This window comes from Salvelinus fontinalis, chromosome 11, assembly GCF_029448725.1.
Source record: "Salvelinus fontinalis isolate EN_2023a chromosome 11, ASM2944872v1, whole genome shotgun sequence".
Taxonomy (NCBI): Eukaryota; Metazoa; Chordata; class Actinopteri; order Salmoniformes; family Salmonidae; genus Salvelinus; species Salvelinus fontinalis.
Window position 1 is genome coordinate 45173170 of NC_074675.1, and position 15490 is coordinate 45188659.

General features: G+C 40.5%; 1 protein-coding gene across 1 annotated transcript; it reads right to left on the minus strand.

The window, feature by feature from the left end:
* Positions 1-201: 201 nt before the first annotated feature.
* On the minus strand, positions 202-15123 carry LOC129865818 (phospholipid scramblase 2-like). The gene is made up of 8 exons (XM_055938838.1): positions 14973-15123; positions 8183-8260; positions 5754-6118; positions 5563-5605; positions 5217-5437; positions 4327-4488; positions 3955-4116; positions 202-3803 (listed from the first exon to the last, which is right to left on the minus strand). The coding sequence occupies exons 2-8, from the start codon at positions 8193-8195 to the stop codon at positions 3744-3746; spliced, it is 1026 nt and encodes a 341-aa protein (XP_055794813.1). The 5' UTR covers positions 8196-8260; positions 14973-15123; the 3' UTR covers positions 202-3743.
* Positions 15124-15490: the final 367 nt, after the last annotated feature.

Genomic DNA, 15490 nt, shown 5'->3' on the forward strand with positions numbered 1-15490 from the left:
TCTAAATGTCAAGCGAGCTACTACTCGGTTCGGATTGAATCCCACCCCAACTTTGAAATTAGCTGAGGTTGGACAAATATTGCATGTCCTTTCCTCCTGTTCTCAAAAAAAAAAAACACGAGAAGCAGAGGTTTCAGGAGAGCAAAATATTTCCTGCTGATGGTTCCAGAAGGCGAGGACAGGACAAAAAAAAAACAAGGAAAGGCTGAGGTGTAGGTTTAATTAGTTGCAGTATACTGTAAATCCTCCGGGTGGATTGCTTGCATAAAAGTAACCAATCACATTAGTTTCTGACTCAGAAGAAGATCGATTAAGAAGACCAATCTGCCATTTATTTTGACAAACAATGGAGTGAGGGGTTTTTGTATGTAAAAAAAAACATAACATTTGAAAAAGGATCCCAGGAAAATGTTCGGAAACAAAAATGGTACAAAAACATCTCCACTTGCCCCAAAGCATTTAAATGTTTGACATATTTGCCTAATGCACACACCAAGCACTATCCACAAACAATGCAGCCTCTAGACATCTGGTTTGCCTCCCAAAATGTTCAAATGTTCACTTCAACACGTCTGAACGGGAAAAAACGCCAGTTTGGCGTAGAAGAACTACATCACTTCATATTTCACTACCCTATCCACTTGAAAAAAATACAAAATAATAGCTAGCAAGATGGAGATCAGAGGTTATTTTTAATGATTGCATTTTACAAGTGGCTAGTTTGCATCAGTCACTGCTGTTGCCTATGGTCAGGTTCTCAAGACTACAAACACTGCGTAAAAAGAGTCAACACCGTACCCCATGAAAACGTAGAAAATGCACTAGAAACACATCCATTGGCTATTTCCTTGATAGGGGTCATGCTTACACACAAACAGAACATTAAGCTATCGCATACCCAATTTGTAAGTTGCTCTGGATAAGAGCGTCTGCTAAATGACTTTAATGTAAAATGTGAATGCATACAGAGTACAGTAATGGCAATAATACAATCTCACCTTGTATAAAGTGTAGCTTATATTAAATTGAAACACATCAATATGACACTATTTCGATGCTTCATGATAGTGGCTTTGGAGAAGTCATTGACAGACACTTGTGTGTCCAAAATGGCTCCCTACTCCCCATTTAGCCCAAAGTAGTACATTACAATATTGAAACAATTGACATTTTGACAGTGAAGATAGTTGGGATGTAAAAAGGCACTTTTGTGAACCACAACCCCACCCCGTTGAGGGACACATTATCCATTTAGACCATAGATACTGATAGAGGACTCTTTGTATCTGGCATCTGTGAGCATCTCCATTAAAGAGCTACTGAACACATCGATTAGCACGTTTTTTTTTCTGTTGTTCATTAGAAAAAATGTGATGTCAGTCTTGGAGGTTAGTTTCCTGACCAATTTGGTGTTTGGTTCATGTTTGTCCCCCCATGAGACACTGCAGAAGTCCATAAAACTTCCTCAAAATCCCCAGAATGGATCTAAGATTCAACTCAAGAAATCTGTAATTCATTTTGACGTTTTTGCAGAGGATGTTTTATATGTGCAGTATTTCGCAAGTAAAATATGCGACGTGTCGTCTTACTTAAAGTCGGAGCTACTGGACAAGTCTGTCTCACTGTCTATGCTATTGGATAGAGAACAATCAATGAAGCTGTTCACCCCATGTTAGTGGGCAAATGGACATCGTCAAATCCCAACATTAATTTACCCGTTGTTCCAAACTCAGTTTTAGACAAGACTGACTTTATAACCAAAATTATCCTATTTACACTTTGTAGTCAATTTTGGCACTAGAATAACTTACTCATATGGATGCTGTTTTCAAAGGTATTCCTAGCTTCTTAAAGGCAGTCACTCTTCAAAGCAGTCAAATGTCTACTCCTATGCATTGGTAAACAAACTGAAAGGGTACTGCAACCTCAAATGTGTTTAAACAGGGGTAAAGCAAATATTTGCAATTTACTGTCACCTGCAGCTGTGGAATGTTTGCTCACGAGTATAATTAACTGGCTGATCCCTCCTGATGACCCAGATGGAATTGTGTGATCCTTCCTTAACTCATAGGAAGTCCCACTCAGTTAACTACTTCAACTGGTGAAAGTCAATGGCACTGCCCATGCTAAAACAGACTTTTGGGCACAAGCGTCCTCTATCCATCTCTATGGTAATTTGAGACACACCAATATAAAGGTTAAAGACTTAACGCTTTGTTCCAAGGACGACTGCTCTTCGCAACATTTGCGCCACAGTTCCACTGAACTGTTAATTTACTCCTCCCAATCACATGGTAACATTCCAATGTCCATACTAGCATACTACTTAGAATTAATTAATGTATTGGCCATGCATTCTAAGTAGTATGCTAGTATGGACATTGAAACAGACATTCAAATCTGTTAAACAGCCATTAAGGATCTATGCCGGGTGAGTACAGTTTACTTACCAACACAATTAGTATGGCATCCTTTCACTAATATAGTAGCATGGTTACACAGGAAAGTAAAGTGTTTCCCTGACTCTTATTTTCCAGGCTGTTAGAGGCTAACTGCCTGACCTCAATGTTCAGTAATGTTCTCTCCCACCCACATCTCTTTTTCCGGTTTCCCCCTCTCACCACGCCCTCTTCCTTTCAGTTTCTACAGGCACAGATTTCATCTCTAGAGACAAAAAAAAGGAGTGAGTCTCCATAGCAACAGAACAGACCATGCACACCGCAAACAATGCACAAAGTCAGGGAGACTCGCCAAGAGAAAAGAGGCAGGGAAAGAGAAGCCTCGTGCCCCTACTGCATGTGCTGTAGCCAACTGTGTGGCATGACAACATAGTTACACATACTGTATGAGACAAGGCTAGAGAAAGAGCACTTTAGAATACATAAACATATCTCGAACTATCTGATTTTCCTACACATTTAGCACAAGCATTCCTAGTCAAAATTAGCCTTTTCCCACTACTAATAGTGTCCCAAGTCTCAAATGACTAGTTTTCACCATAGCGCATAAGTATACTTTGTATGGTTATGTGCATAATCATCTTACAAAATATGATACGGGAGCTAATAACACCATAGCTGGTATAGTATTGTACATGCAAATTCTACAATCTCTTTAGAAGTACTAGACTAAATCATGAAATTACTTAGATCCCTACAGTAATACATTTGATGGCTGGTTCAAGTTTAGAAAGATAGACGTGTATTAACATATACATTTGGTTTATGAATGACATGATGCTAAATATATCAATGCAAAACAGAAAATCGCAAAATGTAGAGTCTTATATTTCTACTTAAACATGATGGTATTCAGGTGGTTGCTGTGGTTGTCAGCAAAGACATCTGGAATGTAGATTTAAGAATGCCAATTTAGGTTGATATAAAACTGGTACTTTTCCCTCTATACTGAAACCCACACATACAGATAAAGAAATAAATGTTTAAAGAAAATAAGAAAAAAATATATTAAAAAAAACTTCCTGATTCTTACATTTGGACGGATAGACAGAAACAGTCCCGAAAGGCAATTTTGGCGCAAAGGAAAGCTCATCGTCAGAAGGTCTCATGCTGTTTCACACAAAGAGTTCTGGGACTGGCATGGAATGGCAGCTTCCTCTAAGCTTTGGAATAAGGAAGGAGTTGCATCCGGAATCTGGGAAAAAAAAAAGTGGGTTCCGAACTTGAACTGAAAAACAGAGTGCATTGAATCAAGCGCTCGGTCTTTCCCTCCTTTTTCCTTTGTTACGAGAAGACTGTGTTGCGCTGGTTCATGTCGCCAACCTTCTCAAAGAACATGAAATCCTATGAAGCGAAATAAAAGAAAATATCAGCAATTTTCCTCCAACAACTGCACATCTTATTAGCTCAGTGATAGGCCTTACTCATCAAGTTCTGTGATTAGACAAATCTACATTTGAATCTAATATATCTTAATTTAAACAGATGGACTCACAATGAGGAAGCAGGCGCCCATGAGCACGGCCTTCATCTTGACGTCCATGTCCAGGGGGAACTGGATGCCAAAGTTGTCTGTGTCGGTGAAGACCTCCTTTAGCAGGCCACTCCACTGCTTACTGATGCGGCCGATGGGCTTGCCTCCATCTTTCCCTGTCAGCTAAAGGATTAGATGGGTGTGTAGACTTTAATACAATACTAATTTTTCCACCTTGCCTGATAAGCAACATTCTTTTCTGGTCTAGAAGAGATGTCAAGGTGGATTTATATTTGGTAGAGAAAAATAGTCAACCCGATGGAAGCTGAACTCCCAAGTGCCTCCATTGGATGACATGAAGGGGTTTAACCCCCTGGGTTTATGACCCCTCACCTCAAAGTTGACATCCCCGCAGCAGTTGCAGGCGAAGCAGGGTCCCTCCAGCTTCATCACGGTCTCCTTGTTGGCACCCTTGATGGAGAACTTGGGCACACAGGGGTTCCAATCCTGGGACACATAGCCTATGGTGGTGCCAGGCGGGGCTTGGACCTCAAGCTGAGGGACACACGCATCAAATTAGAAAGGTATTTGACCGTGCTTAAAAAGAAACACTTTTTTAAAATAAAAAATAAACACAAATCAGGCTTCGGTCCTTACATTGTGGCTTGAAATAGCAGGTGCTTTGGTTACTGCAAATCTCACGTCGACATGAAATATGGCACTGATTTGAGAAGTGCATTGGTGTATTCTATTGGCTTAGCAACCATTGCAAAGACAAAGGTACCATGCTTCATATGGTAACAGTGGGGCTATGTCTCCATAGATGCTGAATTAATGTGAGAAATTGCTGTCAGAAGGGACGTTGACATCTCATGGGAATGTACTGTAGTTAGCGTGCCAGCAATGGGATTCAATAGAGAGCTTAAAAGATGAAAACAGTCAGAAAGTTTGGACTGACAAAGGACCATTCAGTGTCATTCATGAGTCTTTACAAAGTACAGGGACTGGGGAGATGTTAGAACAATCCAAAATGGCTTCCAGTCCAATAGTTTGCATACTTTTATTACCACTTTTTAGCAAAATTGTATGTACAATGCTAATCTGAGGGTAAATAAACCAATTGCATTTTAGGTAACCTGTCCCTTTACTACTAACATATTAAGACTCAATTATATTTTGTGTGTTTGTATATATATATATATATATTTCTCTTTCATGGTTGGGGTTCTGTTTATATAGTCAAAGTAATGAAATACTTGTCAGTGTTCAGCATGCCATCATACCTCCTGCAGGCAGCAGGGGCACCAGCAAGAGGCACAGCGGAAGGGTCGTATGAGGCGGATGACCTCACGGTCCATGTTGTCCTTGATCTTCATGTCGAAGCTGCGCAGGGCGCCGCAGCAGTTGCGCGTGCAGCAGTCGTTCTTCTCTTTGGCCTTGTAGATCTTCTGACCCAGGCTGTTCTTGATCTCGTACTGGTTGTTGGTCTCAAAGCCGATGAACGCTGAGGAGAGGAAAACAGAGGAAGAAGGAGGGGAGGGGGATGGTGAGAGAGTTGAGTTAAAATGACCACAGTTTATCACCTTTCGTCCTGATCTCTCTATACTAAGATAAGACTAGCAAGCTCACCTTCCAGCAACTCCACTTTTTGGTGTATAAGGATCTGGTCAATCTGAAACATGGAAAACACAGAAGAGCGATAGATATGGAAAGAGAGTGAATGGAAGAAAACAAACCTCAGCATTTACACTGACAACAGATGTTGGTGAAATCAGTAGATTTGAGAACCTGTTATGGCACTCCTCCCCAGCCTAACCTACCTGTGTTAGGTACTCCAGACCAGGTGGAACGCCGACTGGCACAACTCCTGCAGGGGCTGGGGAGATGGCTGCATGAGGCCCTGAGTTAGCCGCACCGTATTCTGGCCCGGGCATGTGACCACCATAGCCTGGGCTAGGACCCATCTGAGGTGCACCATATTCAGGCATGGGCATAGGACCTGGGCCCTGGCCTACTGGTCCAGGCTGGTACATAACTGGGTGGCCTGGCTGGGGTTGTTGGTGGTTGTAGCCCATATGGAAGCCAACCGGTGGTGGAGCTTGGTTAGGGTCACCATACCCCCCCTGAGGAACAGGGTAAGGGGCCATGGAGTAACTTCCAGGACCTTGGTGAGGGGATGGGTAACCTATAGGAGGAAATACATAAATATATTCATATTGACAATATATTCATATAAATAAAAAGCTAAACATGAATGTGGAGTTACAGATGCAAGTATGTGGGGTGTGTGAACTGGTGGCTCATGAAGTGTATTGGAGATTCTACATAAAATAAATTACTCTTTTGCTTAACAAAAGTGGGCCGTATTGTTAGACACAAAATGGATTCCCAACACCACACCCCTGTTTCAATGGAAACTGTAAGGACCAAAAGTATTGTATCCAGCAAACTCAGTCGCCACATGATTATCCCAATAATCGTCACACACAGTTCACATCAACATAGTCAGCCTTTTATACGCCAAGCTCTGGTTTCAAATTCTTATCTCGCATACTATGAAATAACATTATACAAATCCTGGGGGGTACCCAGGGGGCATTGCACTATGGTGCAACAGGAAAATTAGGGATTTGTTGCCAAGAATCAGCAGTAGCCCTACTCTCCTCCTGCTCAGAATCTAATTCCAGTAAAAGCATCTCTACCACTGCTTACTATTCTCCTCAGGCAGTGGCTGGACTGCTATACAGACAAGACATTCAGTATGGCTACAGGACAATAACACATTCAAATCTGTCTGCAATGGTGGGAGGTAAACTGTAATCATAAATATAACCCATGCAAAAAATATTGTGTTAAAAACACAGCATACTCAAAACAGTCCTGTCGGAGCAAGCTTTCAGCCACCATGTCGGTCAGATAAAAACCGGTTTCTGGCTTGTAAAGTTAAGAAAAACAGTTGCTTGTTAAGGTGTATAACTAATGTACTAAAGTAGTTTGTTTATAATATATAGAAGACATGTTTGACAGTTACTAGAACACTTCCTGCCCATCAGTGGTTTCATAAATACACACCACGTCTGTGTTGACACCTCAGTGAACCAACATCCATGCATCTATGGGTTGGTGGGAACTGCTGCCCACACAGACACAGGGGAAGTAGGTGTACTTTTTATATTTCTCACCCTCTCTATACACAACTTTTGTATTACCTCAAGGTTCATATACACTATACTGTCAATTAGATAATTAGGAGATATTAAAATCTGACTGTGCATGTTAAAAGCCGACTAACAGACAAGCGCATTTCCTTATTTACGATCAAACTCACCACACATCAGTTAACCTCAGTTCCCAGACCAAAAATGTCTGTCTGTTAGCAGGCCAGTACCCTGACTCAACAGTGGTTAAACAAGTTATTGAGGGACGGTCAGGGTAGAGACAAACAAAGGCTCCTAACATGAGTCCCTAATGTATTTTGCTAGTCATTTGCCTGGTAGATGTAAGAACGCAGCCAGTCAGACAGTAATGGAGTTTCTTGTTTCCTGACTGCAACCTGGTAGGAGAAGCCCCCTTAAAAAGTAGTGCCTGTGACAAATATCTCCCTTTATAGGAAGACATCATTTGGGGGTTGTATGAATCAGTGCAGGTGTCATTTTACATTAGATTGGTCTTTTTTTTAACCAGCATCTGAAAAATAAAAGATGTGAGCAGAGCAACCTAGTGAGTAGTAGACCTATCACTATCTCCAAGGAAGGAAAACAGACCAAGTTAACTAGCTTTTACCTGAGAAATTTCCCCCAGATTACAGACACACCTACAACAAGAATGGGAAGGTCCATAGCATAGATGTTAACACGTTTTCCTTTTGTAAACAACTGAATGGAAAAACACAAAAATGGGAATATGTTTTGGGCATGCAAAGAACATTTGTCACTACGTATTTAAAATGTACCAACATTTGAATTTATTAAAGACATGTGTGGGGGGGATTCTTTGAAAGTGTGACCCTTTTCAAACATCCTCTATTTGAACACTTTTGGGGAGGATAAGGTTTCAGTGGCGGGCCTCGAGGAATGTGGAGTAGGTGAAGTTATCCATTTATTTCAGGAGACTCAGCCAAACAAGTCACACTCACGAGTTAGAGGTGGCAAACAGAACCACATAAACAATATGAGCACATGCAAAGAAACAATGAGGACATCGCAACAACCCAGTATAATATCTAAAGAAACAGAGAAGAAAACATTACCTGGGGCTGACATGACTTCGTTACTGGATGCAAAGGGGAAAGCAGGCAGACTTCCTATGTTGTCCACTACCGGGATCGCTATGAGACAAAGAGAAAATTAGGGGGGGGGGGGGGGGTTGGTGGGCGTGTGCTAGGAAAAGCAGAGAGGGGGGGGGGGGGGGGGGGTTGTGAAGGGTAAGAAGAGGGGGAGGAGGGTGAATGACACTACACATGTCCACCAGTCTAGACAATCTATTCACAACAAGGCTGCTATTTAAAAAAGGGAACTTTCTCCTCTAATATTCTCAAAGATAAAATCCTAAACATGCATAAGTGAATTTGCCACTCAATGTTCTAAAAGCATGTGGATAGGAAACATGGTTGATAATACACAGTACACACACCAAGTCTTTCTTTGAGGCTTCAAGGTGTATAGGGGATATCAGCAGAGGCTGGTGGGAGGAGCAATAGTAGGACAGACTCATTGTAATGGCTGGAATGATAGCAAAACATGGAAACCACATTTGACTATGTTCCATTTATTCCATTCCAGCCATTGGAATGAGCCTGTCCTCCTATTGCTCCTCCCACCAGAGGATAGGTGTGATGAGTCAGAGGTCAACCATTTTCTACTGTGCATTTACAATTGGGTTCAAGTCTGGGCCACTCAAGGACCTCAGAGCTTTGTCCCGAAGCCACTCCTGCGTTCTCTTGGCTGTGTGCTTAGGGTCGTTGTTCTGTTCAAAGGTGAACTGTCTGGAGCAGGTTTTCATTAAGGATCCCTCTGTACTTTGCTTCGTTCATCTTTCCCCTCGATCCTGACTAGTCTCTCAGTCCCTGCCGCTGAAAAAACATCCCCACAGCATGATGCTGCCATCACCATGCTTCACCGTAGGGATGGTGCAGCATGATGCTGCCGTCACCATGCTTCACGGTAGGGATGGTGCCAGGTTTCCTCATGATGTGACACTTGGCATTCAGGCCAGAGTTCAATCTTGGTTTCATCAGACCAGAGAATCTTGTTTCTCATAGCAAAGGGTCTGAATACTGTTTTCACTTTCTCATTATGGGGAATTGTTTGTAGATTGATTAAATTACATTTTTTCCCCTCAATTTTAGAGTAAGGCTTTAACATAAAATGTGAAATGTGAAAAAGCGAAGGGGTCTGGATACTTTCTGAATTATGGTAGCGGCCCACGGGAGCCAATCCTCAGTAAAATATACATGACAGCCCGCTTGGAGTTTGACACTTTCTGAATGCAAAAACGTGGTAGATTTGGAAAGACGACATCTGTGAGATGAGGAAATGATATACTATTCAGAATACACAAGATCAAGCACACAATAACATTTATTTTGAAAGTCATATTTCATTGACAAGCTATAAGTGAATTATTGATGACTAGAGCTGGAAACACATCAGATGGCTTCCACAACATGTGAACAATATCAGAAAAAAAAAATGGGATTGATAGACCTAACAACTAGAAATGGGCAGATGTTTTAGTAAGTGGTGTCAGGTGAGGTCACAAGACTTTTCCAAGTCTCCCAAAACCTCTCCAAAGTGGCATATGTCTGTAAATTAGACAATCCCAGTGCTATTACATATTTGCAATCCCTAACTGGTACTAAAACATTTCTATCATATCAACCTCACTCAAACATTGTGGTGGTGTTATGGGGTATACAGGGTACATTCAAGTGTCCTTTCAACCTCTCCAAAGTGTCCAAATGTGGTAACTGCACTGTTTTTGCACACTAGGTGCGCCTAAAAGTGAATTTTTTACTATAAAAACAAACCATTCTCAAACACTGTTCTCGCAAACATTGTGGTGGTCAAATCAAATTGTATTTGTCACATACACATGGTTAACAGATGTTAATTCGATTGTAGCGAAAGGCTTGTGCTTCTAGTTCCAACAGTGCAGCAATATCTAACAAATTCACAACTACCTTATATACACACACACGTGTAAAGGGATGGAAAAAGAATATGTACGAGTGATGGCCGTGCTGCATAGGCAAGACGCAATAGATGGTATGAAATACAGTATATACATATGAAATGAGTAATGTAGGATATGTAAACATTGTTAAAGTGGCATTATTTAAAGTGAGTGATACCTTTATTAAATCCATTTATTAAAGTGGCCAGTGATTTGGGTCTGTATGTTGGCAGCAGTCTCTACGTTAGTGATGGCTGTTTAACAGTCTGATGGCCTTGAGAGACTGAAAAACAGCTTCTCTGTCCCAGCTTTGATGCACCTGTACTGACTTTGCCTTCTGGATGATAGCGGGGTGAACAGGCAGTGGCTCGGGCGGTTGTTGTCCTTGATGATCTTTTTGGACTTCCTGTGACATCGGGTGCTGTAGGTGTCCTGGAGGGCAGGTAGTTTGACCCCGGTGATGCGTTGTGCAGACCGCACTACCCTCTGGAGAGCCTTGGGGTTGAGGGCGGTGCAGTTGCCGTACCAGGCGGTGATACAGCCCGACAGGATGCTCTCGATTGTGCATCTGTAAAAGTTTGTCAGGGTTTTAGGTGACAAGCCTAATTTCTTCAGCCTCCTGAGGCGCCTTCACCACACGGTCTGTGTGGGTGGACCATTTCAGTTTGTCCGTGATGTGTACGCAGAGGAATTTAAAACTGTCCACCTTCTCCACTGCTGTCCCATCGATGCGGATAGGGGGGTGCTCCCTCTGCTGTTTCCTGAAGTACACGATCATCTCCTTTGTTTTGTTGACATTGAGTGAGAGGTTGTTTTCCTGACACCACGCTCCCTCACCTCCTCCCTGTAGGCTCTTGTTGTTGGTAATAAAGCCCACTACTGTTGTGTCGTCTGCAAACTTGATGATTGAGTTAGAGGTTTGCATGGCCATGCAGTCATGGGTGAACATGGAGTACAGGAGGTGGCTGAGCATGCACCTTTGTGGGGCCCCAGTGTTGAAGATCAGTGGGGTGGAGATTTGTTTCCTACCTTCACCACCTGGGGGCGGCCTGTCAGAAAGTCCAGGACCCAATTGCACAGGGCAGGGTTGAAACCCAGGGCCTTAAGCTTAATGATGAGCTTGGAGTGTACTATGGCCTTGAATGCTGAGCTGTAGTCAATGAACAGCATTCTTACATAGTAGAGGTCGACCGATTATGATTTTTCAACGCCGATACCGATTATTGGAGGACCAAAATAAGCCGATACTGATTAAATATATATATTTGTAATAATGACAAATACAACACTGAATGAACATTTATTTTAACTTAATATATCAATAAAATAAATTTAGTCTCAAATAAATAAACATGTTCAATTTGTTTTAAATAATGCAAAACAAAGTGTTGAAGAAGAAAGTAAAAGTGCAATATGTGCCATGTAAAAAAGCTAACATTTAAGTTCCTTGCTCAGAACATATGAAAGCTGGTTGTTCCTTTTACATGAGTCATCAATATTCACAAGTAAGAAGTTTTATGTTTGGGTATTATAGGACTATTTCTCTCTATGCTATTTGTATTTCATACACCTTTGACTATTGGATGTTCTAAAAGGTACTTTAGTATTGCCAGCCTAATCTCGGGAGTTGATAGGCTTGAAGTCATAAACAGCGCAATGCTTGAAGCACAGCGAAGAGCTGCTGGCAAATGCATGAAAGTGCTGTTTGAATGAATGCTTACGAGCCTGCTGCTGCCTACCATCGCTCAGTCAGACTGCTCTATCAAATCATAGACTTCATTATAATAACTCACAGAAATACGAGCCTTAGGTCATTAATATTGTCAAATCCGGAAACTATCATTGAGAACAAAACTTTTATTCTTTCAGTGAAATACGTAACCGTTCGGTATTTTATCTAACGGGTGGCATCCATAAGTCTAAATATTGCACAACCTTCAATGTCATAATTCTGTCAAATTAGTTCGCAACGAGCCAGGCGGCCCAAACTGTTGCATATACCCTGACTCCGCGTGCAATGAACACAAGAGAAGTGACACAATAGCCCTAGTTAATATTGCCTGCTAACATGAATTTCTTTTAACTAAATATGCAGGTTTAAAAAAATACAATTCTGTGTATTGATTTTAAGAAAGGCATTGATGTTTATGATTAGGTACATTCGTGCAACGAATGTGCTTTTTTCACAAATGCGCTTTTGTTAAGTCATCCCGTTTGGCGTAGTTGGCTGTCTTTGTTAGGAAGAAATGGTCTTCACACAGTTCCCAACGAGCCAGGCGGCCTAAACTGCTGCATATACCCTGACCTCTTGCGTTCTGTGCAAGTAAAGTGACACAATTTCCCTTGTTAAAAGAAATTCATGTTAGCAGGCAATATTAACTAAATATGCAGGTTTAAAAATATATACTTGTGTATTGATTTTAAGAAAGGCATTGATGTTTATGGTTAGTTACACATTGGTGCAACGACAGTGCTTTTTTCGCGAATGCGCTTGTTAAATCATCACCCGTTTGGCGAAGTAGGCTTTGATTCAATGATAAATTAACAGGCACCGCATTGATTATATGAAACGCAGGACAAGCTAGATAAACTAGTAATATCATCAACCATGTGTAGTTAACTAGTGATTATGTTAAGATTGATTGTTTTTTATAAGTTTAATGCTAGCTAGCACTTTACCGTGGCTCCTTGCTGCACTCGCATAACAGGTAGTCAGCCTGCCACGCAGTCTCCTCGTGGAGTGCAGTGTAATCGGTGTCCAAACATGCAGATTACCGATTGTTATGATAACTTGAAATCGGCCCTAATTAAATTGGTCGACCTCTATTACATAGGTATTCCTCTTGTTCAGATGGGCATACAGGGGATATAGAGCGTAAGCAGGCAACATATTTTTGATGCACAAAGACAATCTATGCTGCCATTAAGTCATGCATCAGATATCAATAGGCTAGATTTGTTCATATGTAGCCCCCCCCCATGTAGCTATAGCGCAAAGACAGACCGAATCTAAACTTACCTTGTAAGATGTTTGCTGAAAACGTGTAAAATAAACATTTTGACTCCCGGGGCTGATGATCAATAATGGTAGGTCACAGGCAGACAAATAAGATATACTCATGATCGGTGGAGTCCCGGCTTTCAGTGTACATCAACATATTCCGTGTTTATTTCGTTTGTGCGTCACAACGGTAACCAGTATGTAGGTAGCAGCAATCTTGAAATGAGGTCATCGGCTTGGCCTTATGAAGTCGTATGCCCATATATGGTAGTAAGTCATACCAAAGATTTGAAGGCATAAATCAATAGCCAACCATGCTTTTGCAGATGGGGGCTACCGTTCTCAGCCCAGACTGAATTGAATGAACACAAATAAAAATGGAGACTTAACATTTAAGAGGTTTTAATTATCACGTTTGCTGTGCTAAACTATATAGAGACGAATATTGGCCTGTTGGAAACTACAACTCGCTACTAGATTGCACAGTTCCGGCTTGATCTGAGGTGTGTTCAGTTCACTAGAACGTTTGCACTGACCAACACGTTTCCCCAAAACGGTTCTTGCACAGACTTGAAGTATATTTGCTCCCGTTTGGTGGGAGTGTCAAGGTGTGGATTAAAGCAATGAGTGACGTGTACAAAAGCAGAGTGGCTATGCTGACAGGTACCCCCAGGGGGTTGTATCTATTTTAAATCCCTCTGGTTGATGTAAGTAACATAGACTTACATGAAAATATATTAATTGGCAATATTAACATCAAAGATAAATGTAGTAATAAACAGATTAGGAATATTGTTTGTGATACTACAATTCCCTCAACAAGATTATTTTGGTCAAATATCTATGGTGATATACAAATGGGGGAACGCATGGAAAATTGCTAACAAATATTGTATTAGTAACAAAGAAAAGGAAGTTTCATTTAAAATGTATCCTGTGAAACATGTTTTGGAAAGAGTCAAGCTGAATATAACTGATTTCTGTGGAATGGAGACAATTTTGCATTTGTTTTTGCCTGTATAGTAGAATGTTTTGGATTGACATACAGAATTGTTACAAAAAGGACCGGTTGTACTATAATGGTTTTGATATGATTTATTTCAGAAATTGACATAGACAACGATGTAGTATATTTAATTCAACTGCTAATAATACTAGGTACATTTCATATTCACAAATGGTCTAATTCAAAACCTAACTTTTCACTTTATAAATGAGTAAACAATATCACACCACTAACTAAAAAGAAAAACAAAGGCAATTAAAACTTGTATTATTAATGAATATGATTTGTTTGTTTAGGATTCCTGGCAATGTAAATAGTTTGTTTGTATGCATGTGACTATTCCTCTTTTGTTATTAGATATTAGTTTATAAAAAAATATATTTTTTAAAAGACATCGTTCCCCTGTTCAACTGGTTGTTCAGTACAGCACCGTTTCCTTGAACGTTCCACAATGTAAAAACGTACTGAATGCACCCCTGATTTTTCGCTAGAAAAACTGCGCAATGTGCGTATTGAGCTCACAGAAAAAAGTATGAAATGGGATTCAAGTAGTTGAACAGACGTTGGTCAATAAGTAGTTTTAAAAACCGAAATATAACCGACATTTTGATTAATCGCTCAGCACTACTTTCTATGTAACTTTGTGCCATTGTTGCTGCAAATGTTGATCGTTAGTATTGTTTATATTTACAATGGGCTATATTTTCCATTGTTCAATACCTCCAGAAGTACTATGAAGAAAAGGTTGTAGCCTAATGTTTTCAATCATGTTGAACACCAAACAACTTTTCTAACCTTTGTGGTCCGTTGTCTTTACATTAGTTAAAGTAAGGGAGCGAGATGGCAGGAATGTCTTACCTTTCAGATGAAAAAAAAGGCGCTGTTTGGTGGTTCTTGACCCGAAAAACTGAGGACAATGAGAATAGTAAGAAAATTCCTACTTGCTTGCCAGTCTTGTTTGCTATCGGCTACATTCGTCTTCTTTTCCATACCCCGCCCCTTTAAGGGCTGTCACAAGATCCATAATTGACCTAATTGTGGAAAGGAGGCAAAGTTTTGTAGTATTTCTTTCTGCAACGTTCGAGAACATTTTCGTACTAAACTTTTGTATTATTGCAATTCCATTTTTTTTAAATGAAAAATTCAAATGTTTTATAAAAATCTATACATCCTTAAAAAAAATGTAACAAAACATCATAAACAGATAAACACATACAGGATTTTTACGTTCAAAGAAATGTTAAAAGCTTAAGGGTATCAATTGATTTCAATACCTTCTTATTCTTACAGAGTATTCAATATGGCAAAGTCATTATTTAAGTATAATTTAACATAGCCCTGGTTTGCGGATAAAAAAGGGAGGAAAACTTAGGCTA